The sequence below is a fragment of the Eschrichtius robustus genome, chromosome 11 (genome assembly GCF_028021215.1).
Source record: "Eschrichtius robustus isolate mEscRob2 chromosome 11, mEscRob2.pri, whole genome shotgun sequence".
Classification (NCBI taxonomy): domain Eukaryota; kingdom Metazoa; phylum Chordata; class Mammalia; order Artiodactyla; family Eschrichtiidae; genus Eschrichtius; species Eschrichtius robustus.
Window position 1 is genome coordinate 30599614 of NC_090834.1, and position 22953 is coordinate 30622566.

The following is a 22953-nucleotide window of genomic DNA, read 5'->3' on the forward strand; positions in this document are numbered from 1 at the left end:
GTAAAAGAATGAAATTAGAACATTTTGTCAGACCATATACAAAAAAAAAAAAAACACTTAAAATGGATTAAAGACCTAAATGTAAGACTGGAAACCATAAAACTCCTAGAAGAAAACATATGCAGAACACATTATTTGACATAAGTCATAGCAATATATTTTGGATCATTCTCTTCAAGCAAAGGAAACAAAAGCAAAGGTAAACAAATGGGACCTAATTAAACTTAAAAGCTTCTGCACAACAAAGGAAATCATTGACAAAATAGAAAGACAACTTAGTTAGTGAGAAAAATTACTTACAAATGATATGACTGATAAGGGATTAATATCCAAAATATATAAACAGTCCACACAAGATCAAAAAAACAAACAACCTGATTAAAATATGGGCAGAAGACCTGAACAGATATTTTTCCAAAAAAGACAGAGATGGTCAACAGGCACATGAAAAGATGGTCAACATCACTATTTGTTAGAGAAATGCAAATCAAAACCACAATAAGGTAGCACTTCACACTTGTCAGAATGGTTATCATCGTCAAAAGCCCACAAATAACAAATGTTGGCAAGAATATGGAGAAAAGGGAACCCTACACTTTTGGTGGGAATGTAAACTGGTGCAGCCACTATGGAAAATAGTATGGAGGTTTTGTAAAAAATTAAAAAATAGAACTACCATATGATTTAGGAATTCAACTCCTGGATATATATCTGAAGAAAATAAAAACACTAATTCAGAAAGATACATGCACCCCAATGTTCACAGCAACATTATTTACAATAGCTAAGACATGGAACTAATTAAAGTGTCCTTCGACAGATGAATGGATAAAGAAGATGTGAGATATATATATATGTATATATATATACACACACACACACATATATATAGCATGAAATATTACTCAGCCATAAAGAAATAAAATTTTGCCATTTGTAACAACATGGATGGACCTGGAGAGTATTATGCTTAGTGAAATAAGTCAGGGAGAGAAAGACAAATACTGTTTGTTATCACTTATATGTGGAATTTAAAAAAAAATTAAGTAATTAACATAACAAAACAGAAACAGACTCACAGATATAGAGCACTAACTAGTGGTTATCAGCAGGAAGAGGGAAGGGGGGAGGGACAAGACAGGAGTAGGGGATTAAGAGGTACAATCTACTATGTATAGAATAAATGAGATTCAATGACATGTTGTACAGTACAGGGAATATAACCAATATTTTATAACAACTCTAAATGGAATATAATCTATGAAAATATTGATTCACTATGTTGTACACCTGAAAATCATCTATACTTTAATAGAAAAAAATCAGAGACATTTTTCTGATCAAGATTACTTAGCATTTTACTTTTTAAAAAATGCTTTGTTTGAGTCTCTGAAATTGTTTTCTATTGTTATTTCATTTTATTAAAGAGGATATTGAAACACAGAGTTATTGAAGTAAATGTACAAGTTCCTGACAAAGTTTGGATTAGCTCTTGTTTTTAGATGAGTCAAGAAACATTAAAAGTGATTTTGCTTAAAGCTACAGGAATTAAAATATAGACAGTTAAAAAATGTTCAGAAGAGAAAACAGTTTTTCTTGGGGAGAAATTTTATAGGACAATTAAGAACACAATATATTCTTACAGTAGAGTAGACTTTGTTACAATTTATGAGATTTATATTTGAGCCGCATTTTAAAGAGACAAAAGTCTATTAATAGTCTCATTATTACTATGCAGTCATGATAGAAAAGAAACCTTTTAGAATTCTGAAGAAATTAAAATAGAAATGGTAATGGTAAACACTCAAGTTTTCTAAGCTCTGGGGATCTAATGTGCAGCATGGTGACTATAGTTAACAGTACTGTATTATACACTTAGAAGTTGCTAAGAGAGTAGACCTTAAATGTTCCCACCCCTAAGAAGAAACGGTAATTATGTGAAGTGATGGAGGTGTTAGCTAGCCCTACTATGGTAGTCATTTCACAATATATTTGTGTACCAAATTATAATGTTGTATTCCTTAAACTTACACCATGTTATATATTAATCATATCTCAATAAAACTGGAAAAAAAATAATTTCTTTGAAATCATAACAAAAGTAAGATGCTTGGTTCCCTTAGTGAGAGCTTATTTAAGGCTTATTTATTCAACACGTTTATCCATAGCACCTGGGTGTGCTGATTTTCTTCTTAGAAACCTGCTAAGCCTCTGAAATGGGTCAATGTGCTTTAGGCACTCAATTGCCTTCTCCAGATGTGGTCTTTTAAGCACAAGTCTTTTAGCAACTAGAGGGTCTTTCTAAATTTATTTATTTATTTATTTATTTTTGGCTATGTTAGGGTCTTTCTGAGCCTTACTCACCCACTGACAGGAAGATGTTAGAATTGACTGTTCTGTGGGATTCATGAAGAGTTATTTACAAAGCTTCAGTTGTTCATGTCAAACAACTCAAACTCTCAACATAGGGATAGAGTGGGAGGGAGGGAGAATGGGAGTCTGAGCTGAAGTGACCAGGTCTTGCTTAAGAAAGTAGGAGAGTTTTTTCTTGGATTCCATAAATGCAGACTAAAAGTTTCATATACCTTGCATAATCACAACCTTAATGATTTCTTGGATTCCCTGAGGAATACACCTGAGTGATGTACAGGTTAAAATTAACATTTTCTAATTAAATAATAACACAATTCATCAATCAAATGTTTTTTTTTCTTCTTCTATAAAAGGGTAACAGAAGGAGAGTACTCTGTCATTTTTCCTTACAGTATAGTCTGGCTTCACGAGAACTTTAAAAGAAATACTACATGCTTTTTTACTGTTAACATTTACAAATGCTAATTATAGTTGAAGAAGAAAACTTACGGCATCTAGTTCAGCATCCCTGGATATTAAGGAGAAATCTCTGAAACATAATTTGGCTTTGGTATGTATAGTTGAGTACTTAACTTGTTCTTATAAATAAACCTCCAAATTGGTAAGTTATTACTACGAATCAAATCATATTGTTATGCAAATAAACTGTATGTAGCAAACTAACCAATAAAACATGCTACATTATTGTCTAGCTAACCTAACATATTGTAGATAAATATGAGCAAACATTTATAAAACCACTAGATGGCATTCATTCACTGCAATTTTGGCCAAATACAGCCTTTAAAGCTTTATCATGATATGCAGGATTAGGGGCAAGGCAAGTGTTATCCATTATTTGATGATATTTTTCTTTCATATAACACACTGACAAAGTTCAATTTTATCTTTTCCTGTATGCTTCAAATCAAATCAACAGATACTTACTGAAAGCTTTATTAAAGGATTCTCCATTGTGAGGAGATTTGAAAACCATCTTCACTGTGGTGGTAATGTATTTACTTACAACATCTAGAAGAAAATATGCTATATACACTGTGCCACTTAATTTTCTTTTATATCATTGCTTTATTAATTCATGTTGATATTTCTCACAGAGCTATTTCTCTAAAGGTTATAAAAAGTACAGAGTCACATTTTCTAATATTTTAGATGGCATTAATCTTCAATCTTAATGCTTATGAAAATAGGAGGTCAAGAGCTCTTGAGTCACAAAAAGTCCTTTCTACTGCATGTCTTAAAAATGCGTGAGGAAAAGTACTTCTAACTTCATTGAGAACCACAATGGCCTTTGGTGATAAAAGATTATGATTTAGTCTTGGAGATAGATAAATCATGGAATGAAAACTCCCAAACTCCACACTTCAGGCTAAATGGTTAGAAGAAGATATTGATGGGCCAAAAAAGGTCAGCTATTTTTGTAGAAGGTCCAGGTTAATAATAACATAAAGTCCAGTACTTACCTGTTCTAATATGTTTTGAAGCCTCTCTATCTCACAGTCTATTACAAATTTCTTCTCTTGTCTTCTATCAAGCTCTTCTAGAAGTTGCCTATAGCTGACATCATTAAAATTTTCCACACATATAGCGCTGACATGCCAACCATTTTGTCCTGCTTTTTCCATGATAGCTTGAAGTATCGAGTATCCTAGTGGGGAAAAAAATCCAGAGGGGTTACTAAAAACATGCCCTTAAATAACATGCAGGCACTGAGTCTACATCAATATTTTTATATTCCAAAATATACAATGAATTATTAGAAGTTTAAAAACATGAGTGTTTATTTCTGAATCATTCAATTTTACTTTCTTTACTTAGGGCAAAAACATTCCTTAAAAATATTGCTTGAACGAAGTAGCAACATCATACCTTGAGTAAGCTCTCAAAATCCCTCTACTAAAGACAATTACATTGCTTTAGACACATTTTTGATGAGATAAACCAAAAACAAAATCTAGTACCACCTGTAGTCAAGAACAATTTAATAAACTTTTTGCTAATTTTACTCACTAGACAGAATTAATTTTGAACAACTGTATTGATTTTCCCCTTGAGCAAAGTAGTAACAACATTTTTGGGTTCAACTGTGTCATAAAATAAACATTGCAACAGTATTTATTGAGGACCCATTATTGTAAATGGAGAAGGCATTATTTAACTCTTCCTGTCTTGGTAGGGGAATGATGTGGATTGGAGGTGAATTGAATGAAAACTAGGTGATGCAATGGGCACTCAAACTCATAATCTAGTAGAGAAAACAGACATTCAAATAAACAAATGCAGCTTAGTTTACAATTGTGTAATGATATCCGTACTCAAGGGAAAGTGTTGGCCCAAGCGAAAGTTTGGTTAAATCTGCCTTAATGGGACCAGGAAAAATGCCATGAGGAGAAACAACTTAAATTGGGTCTTGAAGGTTGAAAAGGTGCCTTTAAGATTGCTGAAAAAGGAGCATTTATTAGCTGGAGACAGACTTCCAGAGGGAATGGAATGGTCTTTACCCTGTTCTTCATTCAGATCTCTCTGCATGTGGAAGGGAAGTCATGTGTCTTAATATCTGGGTTAAGGATGAAGGGGCAAACTCATGAACCCAGCACTTAGAATATTTCTTCATGACAACATTGTCTTGAAATCTTGCTTTTTCCAGCTCTCAGTTTTGAGTTGGAATGTGAAAAAAAGGAAAAAAGATTCTTTGAATCTATGTATAACATTTAAACAAAGGTTGTTTAGGATCAGAGCCTGTTATTTTTTCCCCTTGTGGCTTAGCATAAAAAAAATGCTAGTCCTCTTTAAGAAGGTCTAACACTTATTTGAGCTCATTCTATGGCAGCAGCTGCCTATAGTTTCTCCCTCCCTTGGTCCCTGGATTTAGAGTGGAGAGCTGGGTGGATTAAATGTGAAGATTTAAAATGAATGCAAAGCATTTGCTAGATAAGAGCACGTTTATTCAGTTTTCTGTTTGGTATGTGAGTCTCTCAGATTCAAGGATTTTTATTTTTAGGTATGTTTTCTACAAGTCAGAGTTTCAAACATTACGGATGTTCATTTAATATCAACAGATAGAACTGATGATGAGGTCATATTTGAAATATAAATTACCTGATATCCTGCCAAATGAAATACTGTGGCAGTCAGGATTAATTTTTATCAAAATGAAAAAAATTCCCTAAAGAGGAAGAAAGAGGGCATGTTAATTACTATATAATTATTCTAGTATATCTATTGCTTCATTTAGTCTTTCCTTTTGTAATGTATGCCTGTAATTATCTTTTCAAATCTTACCTAGATTCCCCCTATCCCTGCCCCAAATCCAGTACTCTTTCCCTTGTTTCCTATTATATGCATATGTAACATGATGGTCTGCATCCTGTCTTAATGAAATCAAGCAGGACTCTGAGGGGTCCTCCTGGGTTCAAAAGTCCCTCGGTGTCCCCCATTTCTTGTTTTTAGAGAAAGGCTTTAGTCTTCTAGGCTTTCCCTGAGTTCCAAAGAGCATCAGTTACTAATTAGGGAAGTGAGGGAACACAGAAACAAAGGTGAAGCAAACTCAAATGGTCTTGGAGAAAACACAAAGCCCAAAAGGTCTTAACAGAAAAAACATCAGGGGCCAACTGGGAAATGAAATTCTTGACCATCACATAATGCTCTAAGTAAATAATAAAATGTCTCAACTATTGTTTTTGCTCTCTCCTAGAAAGAAGTTAAAGGATCACAAGACCATGATTTACTAATTTGCTTTGCAGGAACAATCAATCAAAATCACCAATGACACATCAAGTCATAAGACAGTGGCAGGAAGTCTGCAACTGAGATCTATGGGAAGCTGAAATTACAAAGCCCCCTCCCCTTTTACCCTTTTTGCTTTTAAAACCCTTGCACCCTGGCCAACCAGCAAGATGGATCTGAGACAAACCTACATCTCCCATCTTCTCTGGAGAGCAGCACCCTCTAGATCAGTAAACCTTTCTCTGATCCAAACTCCGACGTTTTTGTTTGTTTGGCCTCACTATGCATCTAGCACACAAACTTGGGTTAGACAACATTAATGTACACGTTCATGCCTCATTTATCCTGTTACTGGGAGTTGCTCTCTGAGTGAATAATGTTCTTTCATTCGTTTTTGACACCTATGAACATGTTCTTTTTAAAAATACCAATTGACATCTTATTTTCCCTTTTCTCCTTTTATTTACTGTAGTACCAAAATAATTTTAAAACTTTTTGTTTGATTTTCTTGCATGTTGTAAAAATAATAACTATGTCCATACACATCATCCCTGTGACCAATTCACAGCTTGGCACTGTTCTTTAGATACTGCCTTTGTTCGTTATCATCACGTCATGTGGATATCAGGATTCATGTCAGTGCTAGGCTGTTATTTTCCTGCCTACAGGAATTTTACAGAATATAGAGCCACACATCTTCTGATGAAATTTATATATGTTCCCAGTTGCATAACAGATATTGAATGATTCACACTAATAAAACAAAATTATAATTCAAATTCAACATTTTGTTATCTGATTTTTCAGATTTAGACGTGACACTAGAATTAAAATAAAACAAAACCCTAGGACACAATCTTTGTTAAATGGCAAAGAAAGTTGGCTGCCTAAAAAGAACCATTAATCATAGTCAGAAATAAATGGCATCTTTTTAATGCAAAGGACACACAGTTATAGTTTCAGAGCCCAGTTGAAAATTTGAGTTCTTTTACAAGCTGTGTTTGATTTTAATATCCTATCTTATTCATTGCAACTCAGATGTGCCTGTCTTATTTATTTGCCAAGATAGTTGGTAATATATTGTAATTCAGAGAAAATACTGCTGTTGAATCTATGATTGTGTAACTTAGCTGTTATATAAACTAGAAAATCACAAGTCAAGTCATACTAATTCTACAACTGCCTACGATTTGTATCTCCTAGTTCTTAGAAAATCTGTAGTGCAATATTGTTGGTCAGAAAATGAATGCTACAGTTTTAGGTGAATATCACAAGAGTAATGGGGAGTTCACTACTGTAAAGAATTTTCAAGTCTTGCTTTCATTTAAAAGCTGTCTAACATTTTAATCTAATATAATTTATTGAAAACCAAGACATTCAAGATTCTTTAAGGTATGCCAGGATAAACAAAGTTATGATTCTTGTCTTGACAAGGATCTAGCAAAACTGATATTTAAGTAACTATTATGCAAATTACACTGTATTGTATAAGTAACTTCAAAAGACCCAAAATAATTTTATTAGAATGGTAGTGAAAATGTATGATGGACAAGATCACATTGTTGGATTAAAATAAACGATTAAAGGCTTTTCCATGGTTATTAAAGAACACTATCAATTACACATACAAATATTTTTAAAATGTTATGTAATGATATTACTAATTATGCTAAATAGAATCATAGTGATTTAAGCAGTCTTGAGCTACTGTATACTTACACATCAACACTTTTTATATCACCCATGAATAATGACCTATTTTGGGTGAGTAGTACCATCCAGATATTCGGCTGCTAGCAACACAATCTGGGCTTCTTTATTTGATGTTCTCTTTTGAAAGAGTTATTTGATTCAACTATCTGCACATGGAGGGGCAGGAGGAGAGTCAGGAAATATTTATGTCAGAGTGGACATAATTTCAAAAAGGAGAGAGTTATCTGTATGCTATTAAAAAACCCTTCTCTTTGATAAGGATAGAAAAGTGCTTTTTAATTAGGAGGTCACTGGTGCACACAACAGGAGTAGCATCAATGGAATGCTGAATATAGGAGTCATATTTCAGAGAAGTAAGAAATTGAGGAGAAAATGAGAAGTGAAAATATAGAAATTAAGAGGAATATCATCAGAATAATTAATTTAATGAGATGAAGGATATGCCTTTATAAGTATGAGATAGAGAAACATTGAGGCCATGGGAACTCATTTGGGAAGGAGAGGACTGGGTCTGTCCCATGTGGCATCGTTGAGGTTAAAAAGAAGTGACAAAGGGATACAGCAGCAGTTTGTACCTACTCAAATTAAACCCTCTTTCATTAATTTTATAGATTGCTATGCAGATACCCACTACTACCCAATTTCTCTCATCTGGCATAATTACTGGCATCCAAAGCTGGTATATTCCAAGAGAAAGGTGTGTATATCTGAAAGTCTACTTTATACTGTGTTTTAATCTCAGTCATAGAGAGGAATACGATTCTGTAATCCTCACGGCATTTAATGCCATCATGATGGCACTACAGAGCCGATTTAGTAACCATTTGGTTTGGACTCTTTCCAAAGCAGCTTAGGTACTGAAATAACATGTTCAAAGGCTACAGTCTGAACTCTAAGATCTCAGAACACAGAAGGAGTAACCAACATTGTAGCTTGGTTAAAATTATCTGCAGCTGTGACTATAGCATTTATTTATGCCATAGTTCAAGAAGGGCATAGTGAAAATAAGCAAAGAACTGCCAACTTACCAGTTTGAAGCCATACATGTAAACCTGAGGTAAGATGGAATGTCTTGAGTTTTCCCTTTTCTACAAAAAATCAAGAGTAAAAATAGAAAATCCTTCTTCAAAGATGGCTATTTTGGGTCTTAGATTTTCCCTAAGTCCTCTTGTATTTTCTGACAATAACATTTATTGTCTCTTGACCACTACATTGTAGTGTCCATATTTAATTCAGAGATATCATACAGAGGAATTTGATAATTTAAAACTTTAAAGTTTTCTGTCAGTTGCAACTGAACCTAATCCTTATTTATACAGGCATATAGCAAATATTTTCAACTATTTGCCACAGGTTGAAGGCACTAAACTCCTCCTCCCAGGCATACGTTATTTTCTTATTTCTCTTGGGCTTTTCTAGAACTAGACCACTGGAGAATTTTATTTCACTTGTTTACATGGCAACTAGACTAATCTTTGTCTAGTTTGTTTCTGTCTGGAAAGTCTATGGTACTTCCTTGAATAAAGCTTTCAATGTTTTCCTATTCTTTTATGATACATGCCAAAATCTGGTCATACTTGTCTCCTCCCTCTCTTTCTAGTCTCATTTTGTACCACTACTATTCTTGTTTTCTAACCTCTAGCAACATTGTCCTTCTCAGATGTTTTAAAAGGTAGCATGCATCTCCACCTCATTGCCTTTGCACAATGCTAGTGCTCCCTTTAAAAGACTATTTCCTTCCACTTTTGCCTTCTATTCATTTTTCAGACCTCACCTTAGACATCACTTACCTTCTAACTAGATCACTTCTCCCTCATATAATCTCTTGTAGCTTTCTGTATATTTCTTTCAGAGATTTTTTTTTACCAGTTTCTAACCATATATTTTGAATGATGACCTGATTAGTGTCTTCCCTCTCCTCCCCCCACTCCCATACTGTAGGCTCCATGAAAGTAGTGAGTATTTCCGTGCTCAGTATTTAGTCTAGTGGTTCTCAGTAGATGCTCAGCAAAGAGTTGTCTGAACACAGAAATAAATTAATGGGAATTTCATAGAGAGGAATTAGGATGTCAAGAGGATCAGAAGAAGCATGGCAGGTCACATTCAGGAACTTCAAATACTTCAGATTATGTTGTGTGTTTGGAAGAACAAGGAGGGTGTGTGGAAAATTGGTGTGGACTGTGGGAAGAACTTCAAAGGCTGGAGAGGCAACAAGCAAGGGACGTCTCATAAGGGCCTTCTCTACCATATTATAAAATTTGGCCTTTACTCCTCAGGGACTTTAAGAAGAGACTGACAGAACTGCATGTGTTTTAGAGGGATCGTTTAGCTAAGGTGTGAAGGATACAATGGATGAAGGTAACACAAAAAACAGGAAAACCAGTTGGGAGGCCATATCGAAGTAATCCAGGTGAGAGATAATAAGGAAGGAGAGTAATTTCTATATTAAAGTGGCAGAATAAAGCAACTTGGTTACTGTTGAAACATAAGGAATAAGGAGAAGGAAGATTTGAGCATAATGACAATCTGTTCTTCTGGTGCTCATTTTATTTGTTTTTGGAAGAAACTCTTAGGTCTTTTTGATCTCCTGAAGAAGCGAATATTTTTCTATCTGGATTTCAGATGTCAAGTAACTTCTAATGATATGGTCTTTGCAGTCACCTCCTTCATCACCCAAAGCAGTATGCTAAATTCTGACACAAGTTTGAGAAACTCACTTTTCTCTCTTGCTATACACATCAATTTTTCTAGAGACCATCTCTGTAGATTTTGAATATTCCCTAAGAATAATTGGATATTTTTTCAAGCTTGTCTCTAGCATTTTTTATCTCCTCAGCACTATGGATATTTATCAATATCTTTTTATAATATAAGGGAATCTCTTTTTATGCAAGAAAAGCATTCTTGAAAAATTTGTGTAATTTTAAAGCCAAATGACTAAAGACCAATTTCCTAAAGAAATAGATATCTAGCATAATTTATATAGTTACTATTTTGCTCATCAATTGAGATTTTATCTACTTTTTATAGCACACTACATAAAATTCACAATTCTGATTTTACTTATTTTTTAATATCACAATATATAAAGTTCACAATTCAAACTTGCATAAAATACAACCATTATATCTTTATAAGGAGATTAAAATATAGATGTATGACTTAACAGTCACCAAAATAATGTTTGTCTCATATTAAACACTTAAAGTACTTAAGACCTAATTTTCATGTTAAAGTTATATGCCAACACTTTGGGAAAGCAAAGTGTTGAATTGAGAGGAGGAATAGTGCCCCTCAGAGAGAATTTCACTGCAGAGAGAATGACCTGTACTATGATTTGGTCCTTAAAGGACAGGGAGGGTTTAATGGGTGGAGATGGTGAAGAGGAAGGAGTTACTGCAGCATAAGGCAAAGACAGAGCGGTGGAAGCTTAAAGAATGCTTAATAAATTATTAATAGTTAATAGACTAGTTTTCTGGAGTACTGGATTCATAAACTATATTACGCTTTATTATCATTTTACAATACAGTTGAATCACCTAAGAGCCCTGTGAAGTAGGTATTATTATCCCCACCTTATAAGTGAAGATATAGAGATAAAGATAGATTATGTGATTTATGTCAAATCATTACCCTAATAAGTGGCAGAGCCACAGTTTGAACTCAGGCTTTCCATTTTCACTTGTAGGGACTTTTCCACCACTCTTTAGTGAACAGGGAAAGCAGGAGATAAAACTAGAAAGGAAGGTTGAGGCTGTGTTGTGAAGGTCTTTAAATAACAGTCATCATCAACTCTTCTCGTTCACAAACACATCTCATATTTTAGCATATTCTGTCAGTGCTATCTTTAAAATATATCAAGAATCTGACCATTTCTCCCTATAGCCACTGCCAACATCTAGGTCCAAGCCACATCACCTCTTGTCTGGGTTATTACAATTATCTCCTTACAAGTCCCCTTGCTCGGCCTTTGCCTCCTTCAGACTAGTCATAGCAAGCAAGCCAGATCATATCACTCACAGCCCAAAGCTTCTCACTGATTCTTTACAGTAGCCTGCATAGCCGCACATCTCTGACCTCATCTACTCTCGTTCTCAGACATCAGTAGCAAACTTGCCTCTTTGCAGTTGCAATAACCTGCCAGGTTATACTCTAACTCAGGCTTTTGCCCTCGTGTGCTCTCTCCAATGTGGGTCTGCAAGGATTATCCTTTCATTTCCTCTAGGTCTTTACCCAAATGCTCTCTCTTCAGTGGGCCCATCCTAGGCTACTTTCTCCAAACTTTTGTCCTGAGATTTCCTATTGCCCTTTTTTGCTTTATTTTTCCCTAACATCACCATCTAACATACTATATACTTTTTTCAGTTAGCCTTGTTTATTATTTATTTCCCCCACTAGAATATAAGCTCATGAAGGCAGATTTTGTTTTGTTCACAGTGCTAGAAGAGTGCCTGGCAACTAAAAAGCACTCAGTGAAACTTCTGAATAATAAACTACTAAAAGTTAAATTTTACTCCATTGTCAACAGGGAAACTGGAGATTTTGGAGCAGAGAGGAGACAGATTTATAAAATTGCTTTCAGTATATTAGAATTTATAATATTAGAGGAAATGAAGGATATAAGTAGAAAGAGAAGAGAGAAAGATAGCCCAAATAGGAGGCTACTAAAATTAATATAGGTGTAATGCAATAACTCTTCTAATCTAGATAGGTTCTGAAAAAAAATAGATTGAAAGGAGAACGTCAGTTGCTTGCTTTTCTCTATATTCTATACATTTTCCCTCATTCTGTATTTATCTATGTAAGAGTCAGGAGATTTTTTATTATATCAGGTGGAACCATAAGAAGTTGCCATTTCTGTTAGTCTAAAATATTCAAATTTCGGCAAATGTCTTATGGTTCAATCTAATTTCTGAATCTATAATAAATAATATTCAGTGGAATTAAAGTGATATGAAAATGACTTAGTTTATATAGTTAGACCCCAAAAGAATGTGACAAGTAAACGCAAAAACTCCCAAACTGGGGCAGAGGGAGATCACGAGTGGTATGAGCCAAGAGCCCTGCACACCACAGCAAGTCCTTAGGTTATCCCTGGAAATTGCTCTAAAGTTATCATGATCAGTCTTCATAGCAACCTTCTTGAGTCATTAATAAAGGCTAAAATAAGTCTCAAAAAACATAGAATTAAAGGAATTGTGAAATCCATTTTAGAAAGGGTTATATTCTGAATGATAAAAACAGGCATACTTTTGGTTCATAAAAACAAATCCTCAGCTAACCCTGAAAAGTTGGTTCATTGGTTAAGGATGCAGGAGAGCCAATGCTCTACATAGAATTCTGGTTCTTAAAACAGCAATTAATTTATTCATCAATACACTATGTTGAAGTTTGAAGCCAATATATCTCCTTAATTAATCATGAAAACGTCACTAGCAACAAAACATACAGAAGTGTTTCACAACATATTAAATATCAGTTTATTAGATTTAATTCCAAATTGTGTACTGTAAATAATATTAATTTTGATCTGGCTTTTACACACAAAGCCAAAACAATTCATTTTTGTTGATTTGAAAGTGATATTTTAAAATGTTACTTTTGTCTTCTCTTTAGAAAAGGAGTAGCAATACATAATTTTCTGTGATGATTCTGGTGAAAGGATTTGCATACAATTAGTGAGACAATTTCTGTTTCTAGTAGGGACAGCACAGGATGAAGTAAGTATTCACCATATGATTAGCCTAATTTTTATATCCCACTGAGGCTAGCTCAGTTCCAAGAAGTAATTGTAAACTCATGGCAGGGACCATGAGCATGAATACACTTAATTACTCACTATTAAATTTCTTTAGTAGGGAAATGATGCTGAGTTTATAATCTAAATAAAGAGAAACTTCTTCAACAGCATGCCAGGTGACAAATGATGGGTTCAGTGGTAGACTCAGTTACGTTCAACTGCAAAAATTGTTTTTCTCATTTCAACTATATGGTTCTGAGGCAGGTTATTTGAATTTCTTAATTGTCCACTTTTGACTTCCATGCAATGAAGATGATAATGTAGGATTTTATTAGTTATAATAGTTTGCTCTATAGCTGTTAATAAACATCAGCTTCATTCCTTATGGTAGAATGAATGTAGAATGCTGTTGTACATTTGAGGGAAATACTTTGTGAATTCTTGATAGGTGAGGGAATTCCTCACTACAACTCTGGGAGAATCATAATGTATGACTCAACATCCCACACCATCACAAACATGAAAACAAACACTTAACTCTTACTCTTGAATCCATATTTGGTTATTAGCCATTTGCTCAGTCACTTTAGTCAGAAACCCAGGAGATACTCTCAGACTTGGCACTCTTCTCTACCCTTATACCAAGTCAATCCTGATATTTCTTCCTAAATATTATATTTAAGGTCTTTAATAAGCAAATCCCTACTTATTCTTTCATTTTTCATTCAATGAATATTTACTGAGGGTCTACTATATGTCAGGCCATTGCTCTAGAGGCTGCAGGTATAGAAATAAAAAAAAACAGTAAAAGATGCCTATCTTCATGAAGTTTACACTCCAGTGGCTGAGCCAGACAAACAAATATACAAATACATTTATAGTATAATGACAATAGGTGGTAAATGCTATGAGGAAAAATGAAGGAAGAACAGGACAGAAATGACTGGAGATGACAGTGGGAGGGGTGCTTATCTTTCCAAACCAATCTTTCTTAGGTATGCATCACTCAAGTAATACTAAAGATTGGTAGATTGCTGAATAAACCAGGTTCTCTCTTGCCTTAATGCGTTGCAATGGCAGTTCCTTGTGCTAGGAGAGTCTGTATTCTTTATCCTCACTTGCAATTTCTAATCCTACTTTAAGCCTCAGCTTTAGCTCTAGACCATTTTAGACTTCTCTGACCTTCTTATATTGAGTTGTTGTCTTTTTCCTTTATATTTCCCTAGCTATCTGTACAATAATTATACCTTATGTCTCACTGAATTAAATTTTTTATCAAGTAAGTACTATATACTACTTTTGAAAGTACTAAGTATACAGTGAGTCACAGTTATTTATCTCAAGGGTTTGAATTACAATAATTGCAATTTCTAGTTTACCTGTCTAGTTCTCTTTAAGTATGAGATGAGTTCTTATTCATTTTTGTTTCTCTAGTTTTTTTTTTTTTTTTTTCACACAAAGGAAAGAATATGGTCAGTATGAGTTATATTGAATTGAATGGCAGGGTAAAAATCCTGCCTTTTTATATAACCCCTCCCTCATTTGATCAAGCTTAATAATAATAAAGATAATAATAAAAATAACTAACAATCATTGACGGTCTACACAGTCCATAATAGACTGTAGTAATTGCTTTATGGGCATGGGGATGGTTTTATTGTCTTCATTTTGTATAAAGAAAACTGATGATAGTTAAATTCTTGGCCAAAACTACTTAGCTATTGATTGGTAGAGCCTCATTCTGTCTGATATTAAAGTCTGCCTTTTATTCTCCTCTATGATATGGTCTGTAATACAACAAACACTTAACTCTATTCTGTTTGGGTTAATTTTATTCCCCTATTAAGAATTAATTTCTGCCACAGAAATATCCCTGACTGTGAAGCACTCCTAGGTACCATGGATATTTCCAAGGAGTGCTGTGTCCTCTATTCATGCTGGGGATATGCTTGCTGCTTTAATTCCAGGTTCACAGAGAAATGAAGCACCTTCCCTTCAGTACCGGCTCCCCAAGAATTTCTGGCAGATCTGATCCAAATGTTACAACCACTGAAAAGATTACAATAACACAAAGTTTCTTCGTTGACAATAGCCTGTGAATGCTGTCCTGTGGTCAAGTTTGGTTAATGATGTCGTCCCTGCACTGCTCAGGACATACCATCAACTGCTTTCTCTCTGTAAGGATATCAAACATTAAATCATAGAATTAGGTAAACTCTGGTGAAAAAGCTTTTGAATTACTGTTTAGATCGATCTACATGCTTGCCCAAGTTCTTCCCTTCTAGAAGGAGTCACAAAACCCTACAGCAGTATTTCAAAAGTTATACTTGAATCACAGTATGGGATGGCTTTTGCTGACAGAGGGATTAATGTAGGCGATTTATTTGAATAGGTATTAAGATAGTAAAACCAAAAAGTACTTTTATTTTTAATTAGAATAAGGTTGCCTGAAAATTGTAATGGATTTAGAAACAATTGTATACACTTTTATTACTGTAACAAATTTGAGCCAAGTTTGTATAATCAGGATGAAAAGTCAGATCAAGCTATTCATTTGTTCAATCAGCTATTTGCAATATGGCAATAAGTCAGTAAATCAGTGTCTGCTTTGCTTTCTGAATCAACAATCTATAGAGTGTCTATGTACCACTGACATCTTGACTGAAACTCAAGGTTTTCAAGGTTCATTTTGATGAAACTAATAAGTCACTATCAAATTAATTGTTAGTGAATTTGATTTTTATTAGTTTAGTTATTGTAAAGCATCTGATGAATTAATTCATAAAGTTGGTACAAATTTCTTCATTATGTGTTTTTAAAATGTAAAATTTGAATTATACTATATTCTGACTATTTTAAACACCAAGTGTTCCCTCAAGGCTCATAATGTTATTAATGTAATTATAATACTTGGACTTCCCTGGTGGCACAGTGGTTAAGAATCCGCCTGCCAATGCAGGGGACACAGGTTTGGTCCCTGGTCCAGGAAGAACCCACGTGCCACAGAGCAACTAAGCCCGTGCATAACAACTACTGAGCCTGAGTGCCACAACTACTGAAGCCCGTGCACTCTAGGGGCCCACATGCTGCAACTACTGAGTGGCGTGCTCCAACTACTGAAGACCATGTGCTTAGAGCCTGTGCTCCACAACAAGAGAAGCCTCCACAACAAGAAGCCTGCACACTGCAACAAAGAGTAACCCCTGCTTGCCACAACTAGAGAATCCCCGCACACAGCAAGGAAGACCCAACGCAGCCAAAAAAAAAAAAGATAATACTTGAACTCAACTATTGTCTTTGTTTTAAAAAGCTTTTAGTGCTGGGGTTTGTGAAAATATATTATAGTCCATTTCTGAAATTATGCCCATTTGCAGATAGATACTTAGAATTAAATGAGTCTATATGCAATATTTCCTCAAATAATGCTGACTTCTTTAAACATGGGTTGCATTTTATGATACCTCCTTGATAATTCTAGCAATTTTTGTAAATTGCACTATTTCAGTACAATCTGGGAAAAAAGTTTTTGTTTTTTGTTTTTTTTTAATCAAATTGAAAAACTCTAGAGTTCAAAAAATACTTTTATTTTATCCTGGGACTCACCTCTTTGTAGATGTGGGGTGGTCTTGGGTCCAGAAGAGAGTATAAGTTGAATTCTGAATTTTGTAACAGAATGTTGATTTTTGCCATCTGTATATCTTTTACATAAAGTATATAGACTGTCTCTGCAATTGGGAATGCAATTCTGCTCCCCTAGCAAATCTAAGATCTCATTGACTATTTGCAACCCAAAGAGACTTTAGGGATAATGTAGTCCAAATTCTTGAACCTGAGGGAATGAATGCCCCCACCCCCCAAAGAAATGACTTACCAAGATGTAAGTGCTAGGTATGGTAGACACCAAAACAGAGGTCTCCTGACTTCTAAATTAGTATACTTTCCTGCATATCACTGTCTCATATTCCTGTTATAAAATTCCAGCTAGCAGTTACTATTTGAAGAAAGTGATCTAAAGAATATGCTGTTCACCAAGGATGTAATTATCAGATATGAATCTTTATATTCTACTTATTTATTTGGACCTCAGCATCAGATATTTCGCAAGGTAATAAAGCATTCATAATGGCCCTTGTAGAAGAAAGAACCTTGATAAATTCCTTTTATAATGCAAATGAGGAAAGAGTTTGCCTCTCTAAATCAAGATTCGAATCTAGATCCTCCTAATCTAGATCCTTTTGTAAAACAGTATGAATAAAAATTTAGCCAAACATGTCTCCTGTTTTGCTTTGGATCCAAGAAAGATAAGACTGAACACTAAAATCATGGTATATCTTTCTCTGATGAGTATACTTTTATTGTATTATGATGCCATGTTTCAAATATTATTGCACTAAATGCAAAGCAACTATTATTATGCTACCAAATGTAAGCTAATGATCACAAGTGGCCCAGGTAGGGAATGGGAAGGTGTGTTTGTAAATGTTGGAGGCCTGTAGGAAAATAATTTAAAATTATTGAATATGGCTGAGTAGTTACTGAATGCGGCTGAGCGCTATTTTCATATTTAGCAATCATAAATTTTTAAAGAGAGAAGAAAACTCTTATTTTATAAATAAGGGAACTGAGTCTTAGGTAGAGGAGATACTAGACACCTCTTAAGAAGTCAGTGGCAAAACCAGTAGCTGAAGACTAGAGACTATGAAATATTACACATAAAATGAGGATCCAGAAGTCTCTCTTTCTTTCTCTCTCCCATTCTTCTCATTTTCTTTCTCCTCTATTTCTTTCTGTTTCTCCCCATCCATCTATCCCTCCTTCCCTTCTTTATCTATCATTTCATCTTACTACACTTAAGATTATTTACACTAATTATATTTCACTTTACAAAATGATTTACTATACATATAGACATGATATCCAAAATATTTAACAAATCATGTAATATTGGTCATTCAAAATGATCACTGGTGCAGCATGGTCCTGGAGGGAAGAATATCATTTCTATACATGTGCTTTTTTTGTAACCCTCATTTTTCTTTAGTAATAGATCATTTGTATCTTTTCAGGTCAAAAACATAGAACTATATCATGATTATTAATGGTAACAGAGTATGCTATCGCATGGTGTGTCAAATTTTATTTAACATTTAGGTTATTTCAACTTTTTTTCTTATTATAAACAACAACATAATTTTTCATTTTAAAATGTAATTCAGATCAAATCTATGTTCATTGATAAATTGGTGAGGAATAAAAAACAGGCTAAAATGTTACAAATCATTTTTGTTTTCAATAAATATGTAATTACTAAATTGCAATATAGCTTTTTGGCTTTTATAAACAGAAACCAAATAGTATTGGAGTGTTCTCTTTCTGGCAAAAATCCTTCCATGTACATTTAAAACTGCACATAAAATCAAACTGATTACTCTTTTCTTTGTGTGTGGGTGTGTGCGTGTGTATGTGTGCGCACGCACACATTTACTTAGGTCTTTACATTCAAGCATCAGTCTAAAAATTTTAAAGGCTCCTAAATAATGTAAATGTAAATGAACAAAGAATATCTTAAACTTGAAAATAAACCAAATGTGTCATTTGAGAGATTTAATCATATAAAATAAATGTGCTTTTGCGTATTTGTCTTTCTTTTGCCTCAAAAGGCTCTAATCTCAGTTTTAACACACTGTTAGAGCTGAGAGCAGGTAAAGTGTGAGATGAGTTAACTTCTCTTCCATGACAGGAACTTTCTTGGGTCTTTCTTGAATATAAGCCTTGATCAGGTGATCGAAACGTTTCTGCTGTCACTCAAAAATATCTCAGATGGCAAATCAGCACAAAATTTAGAAGAAAGACTGTGCTCAAGTACGTACACCTTTGCAACTTTCTGATACTGGAAGAAAATTTTAAATGTTTCCATGGGTTTTTATCAACTGTAGCTATTTAACGTTTTCCTATTTCTAAAAGTAATTCATACAAATCTCTGTCTATCTATGTAACTGTCTATCTATCTAACTATCTGGTGAGAGAGAGATAGAGAGAAAGAAAGAGATAGCAAGAGATATGCACAAAGTAAAACAAAAATAAAAAATCAACCATATAGATCCTCAAGATGGCAGAGGAGTAGGAGGATGTGGAATTCATCTCTACTTACAAACACATCAAGAATACATCTACAAATGGAACTATTCTCACAAAGCACCTGCTGAACACTAGCAGAGAAACTCAGACACCTAAAAGGACAAGAAAGATCCACATGTAACTGGTTAGGATGAAAGAAAGGAGAAGGGAAAAGGAAGAGGAGAGGAATGGGATGAGACCTGTGTCCCTGGCAGGAAGCTGAAGGTGAGGAGAGTTTTCCACATCTGGGGAAGACCTCACCACTGGGGATATCAGCTGGGACAGAAGGAGAGATTTGGGGGCTCAGAGGAGAACCCAGCAACCAGTCTGTGTCAGGCAAGACAGAGTGAGACCTACACAGATGGTCTGTGCCACAGCCCTGTGTGCCACAGCCTGGATTGGGTGTCCACTGATGTGCATAGGGGCTGGGTACTGGTTTGGAAAGCAGACCTGGGGAGGGGACTGCAGTTGGCTATGAGGAGACAGCCTGAGGGGATGGGAGTGAGTAGGTCCACAACCAGGAATGCTCATGGAGGAAGCCCAGACCACCAAAGTAGTGAAGTGCCATTGTTGAGTGATGTGCAAGAGGCAGGGTCACCATTGCAATCTCTCTCCCCATGCACTGACCCATGACTCCATGGGCACTAGGGAGGGCTCCTACTGCAGTCGGCTCGTGTGACTAAGGAGGAAGAGCTGAAATCTCTCCTCACAGCTGCACGAACTGCAGAGTTACACCTCTGCTGATGGTTTCCTAAATTCAGCACCTGCAGAATATCCAAAAGTACAACAAGTGCTCCTGCAGCTGAGAAGGGTCTGGTTTTAGCAGCTGTGGGATTTGTGGACACGTACACTGGGGGTTGGGCCAGGCCAGAGTCTGAGCTGACTCCATAGCTCCCAAGCAGGTCCAGGTGAATGACTACGGCAGTCCTGGGACCTGACCTCAGTGGATCTGCAACAGTGGCCTGGTGAAAACAACATCTGAGGGTCAGTAGGGCCAATACCCACAGTTAAGGTGGGACTGAGAGCAAAGCCAACAACAGTGTACTTTGTAAGCCCACACAGTGGGTGAAAAGGGACACAACAGAACACATACACAGGTGAACATCTCCAGAGGAGGAATACTCAGTGGCTTCTCTCCTGGTTAGAGTGCTCCAATCTCACCTACCTCACACTGCAGATCAGAAACACAGCTAAGAAACAGATCTAGGGGCCTCTACTTCAACAACTAGGGAGCAAACCCCACCCTTGACAGGGCATTGACAACCACAGAGCAAAGGGGAGATCCCACTAAATATCCAGGGGAGGTTCTGGTCAATACAACACCAGTTGAACCCCCTATCAAAGGGATACTGGCATAAACCTCTGGACCAACCTCACCCACCAGGGGGAAGACACTGGAAGCAAGAAGAACTAAGATCCTGCAGCCTGCAGAAAGGAGACCACAAACACAGTAAGTTAGACAAAATGAGATGACAGAGAAATATGTTGCAGACTTAGGAGAAAGATAAAAACCTATAAGAAAAACTAAATGAGAAGGAGAAAGGCAATCTACCAGAAAAATAATTCAGAATAATGATAGTAAAGATGATCCAAGATCTCAGAAAAAGAATGGAGGCATGGATCAACAAGATACAAGGAGTGTTTAACGAAGACCTAGAAGAACTGAAGAACAAGCAGAGATGAAAACACAATAGCTGAAATGAAAGATACACTAGAAGGAAGCAGTGGCAGAATAACTGAGGCAGAAGAGAGAATAAAAGAGCTGGAAGACAGTGTGGTGGAAATCATTGCTATGGAACAAAATAAACACAAAAGAATAAAAAGAAATGAGGACAGTCTTAGAGACATCTGGGACAACATTAAACACACCAACATAAGCATTATTGGGCTCCCAGAAGAAGAGAAAGAGAAAGGGCCTGAAAAATTACTTGAAGAGATTATAGTCGAAAACTTCCCTAACATGGGAAAGGAAATAGTCACCCAAGTTCAGGAAATGCAGAGAGTCCCATACAGGATAAACCCAAAGAGAAACATGTCAAGATGTATATTAATCAAACTAATAAAAATTAAATACAAAAAAAAAATTAAATACAAAGAAAAATATTAAAAGCAACAAGGGAAAAGCAACAAATAACATACAAGGGAATCCCCATAATGTTATCAGCTGATTTTTCAGCAGAAACTCTGAAGGCCAGAAGGGAGTGCCATGATATATTTAAAGTGATGAAGGAAAAAAACAACAACCAAAAATACTCTACCCAGCAAGGCTCTCATTCAGATTCGACAGAGAAATCAACAGTTTTACAGACAAACAAAAGCTAAGAGAACTCAGCACCACCAAACGAGTTTTACAACAAATGCCTAGGAACTTCCCTAGGCAGGGGGTAAAAAAAAAAGGCCACAACTAGAAAAAAGAAAATCACAAATGGGAAAGCCCACTGGTGAAGGCAAACGTAATGTAAAAGTAGGAAGTCATTCATATGCAAATATGATATCAAAACCAGCAACTGTGAGAAGAGGAGAGTACAAATGCAGGAAATGGGAATTACATTTGAAATTAAGGGACCAGCAACTGACAACAACCTTGTATACATATAGACTGCTTTATCAAACCCCATGGGAAATGCAAACAAAAAAACTACAAAGATACACACACAAAAAAGAAAAGGCAACCTAAACACAACACTAAAGATGGTCATCAAACCACAAGAAAACCCAAACAAACCCCAAACAATTAAGGAAACGGCAATAGGAACATACATATCAATAATTACCTTAAAAGTAAAAGGATTAAATTCTCCAACCAAAAGACATAGACTGGTTGAATGGACACAAAAACAAGACCTGTGTATACACTGTCTATAAGAGACTCACTTCAGACCTAGGGACACATACAGACTTAAAGTGAGGAGATGGGAAAAGATTTTCCCATGCAAATCAAAATCAAAAGAAAGCTGGGGTAGCAATACTCATATCAGACAAAATATACTAAAATAAACACTGTTACAAGAGACAAGGAAGGACACTACATAATGACCAAGGGATCAATCCAAGAAAAAGATATAACAATTGGAAATATAAAAGCACCCAACATAGGATCACCTCAACACATAAGGCAAATGTTAACAGCCATAAAAGGGGAAATCAATGGTAACACAATAACAGTGGGGACTTTAACACCCCACTTACACCAGTGGACAGATCATCCCAACAGAAAATTAATAAGGAAACACAAACCTTAAATGACACATTCTACTAAATAGACTTAATTGATATTTATGAGA

General features: G+C 35.4%; 1 protein-coding gene across 3 annotated transcripts in view; it reads right to left on the reverse strand.

The window, feature by feature from the left end:
* Positions 1-22953, reverse strand: part of GRIA4 (glutamate ionotropic receptor AMPA type subunit 4) — a 526394-nt gene that overhangs the window by 170643 nt on the left and 332798 nt on the right. For all 3 annotated transcript variants that reach the window (XM_068554257.1, XM_068554258.1, XM_068554259.1), the window contains exon 4: positions 3837-4021. In XM_068554257.1, coding sequence (XP_068410358.1) covers positions 3837-4021 — 185 coding nt within the window. The remainder of the gene's footprint in view (positions 1-3836; positions 4022-22953) is intronic.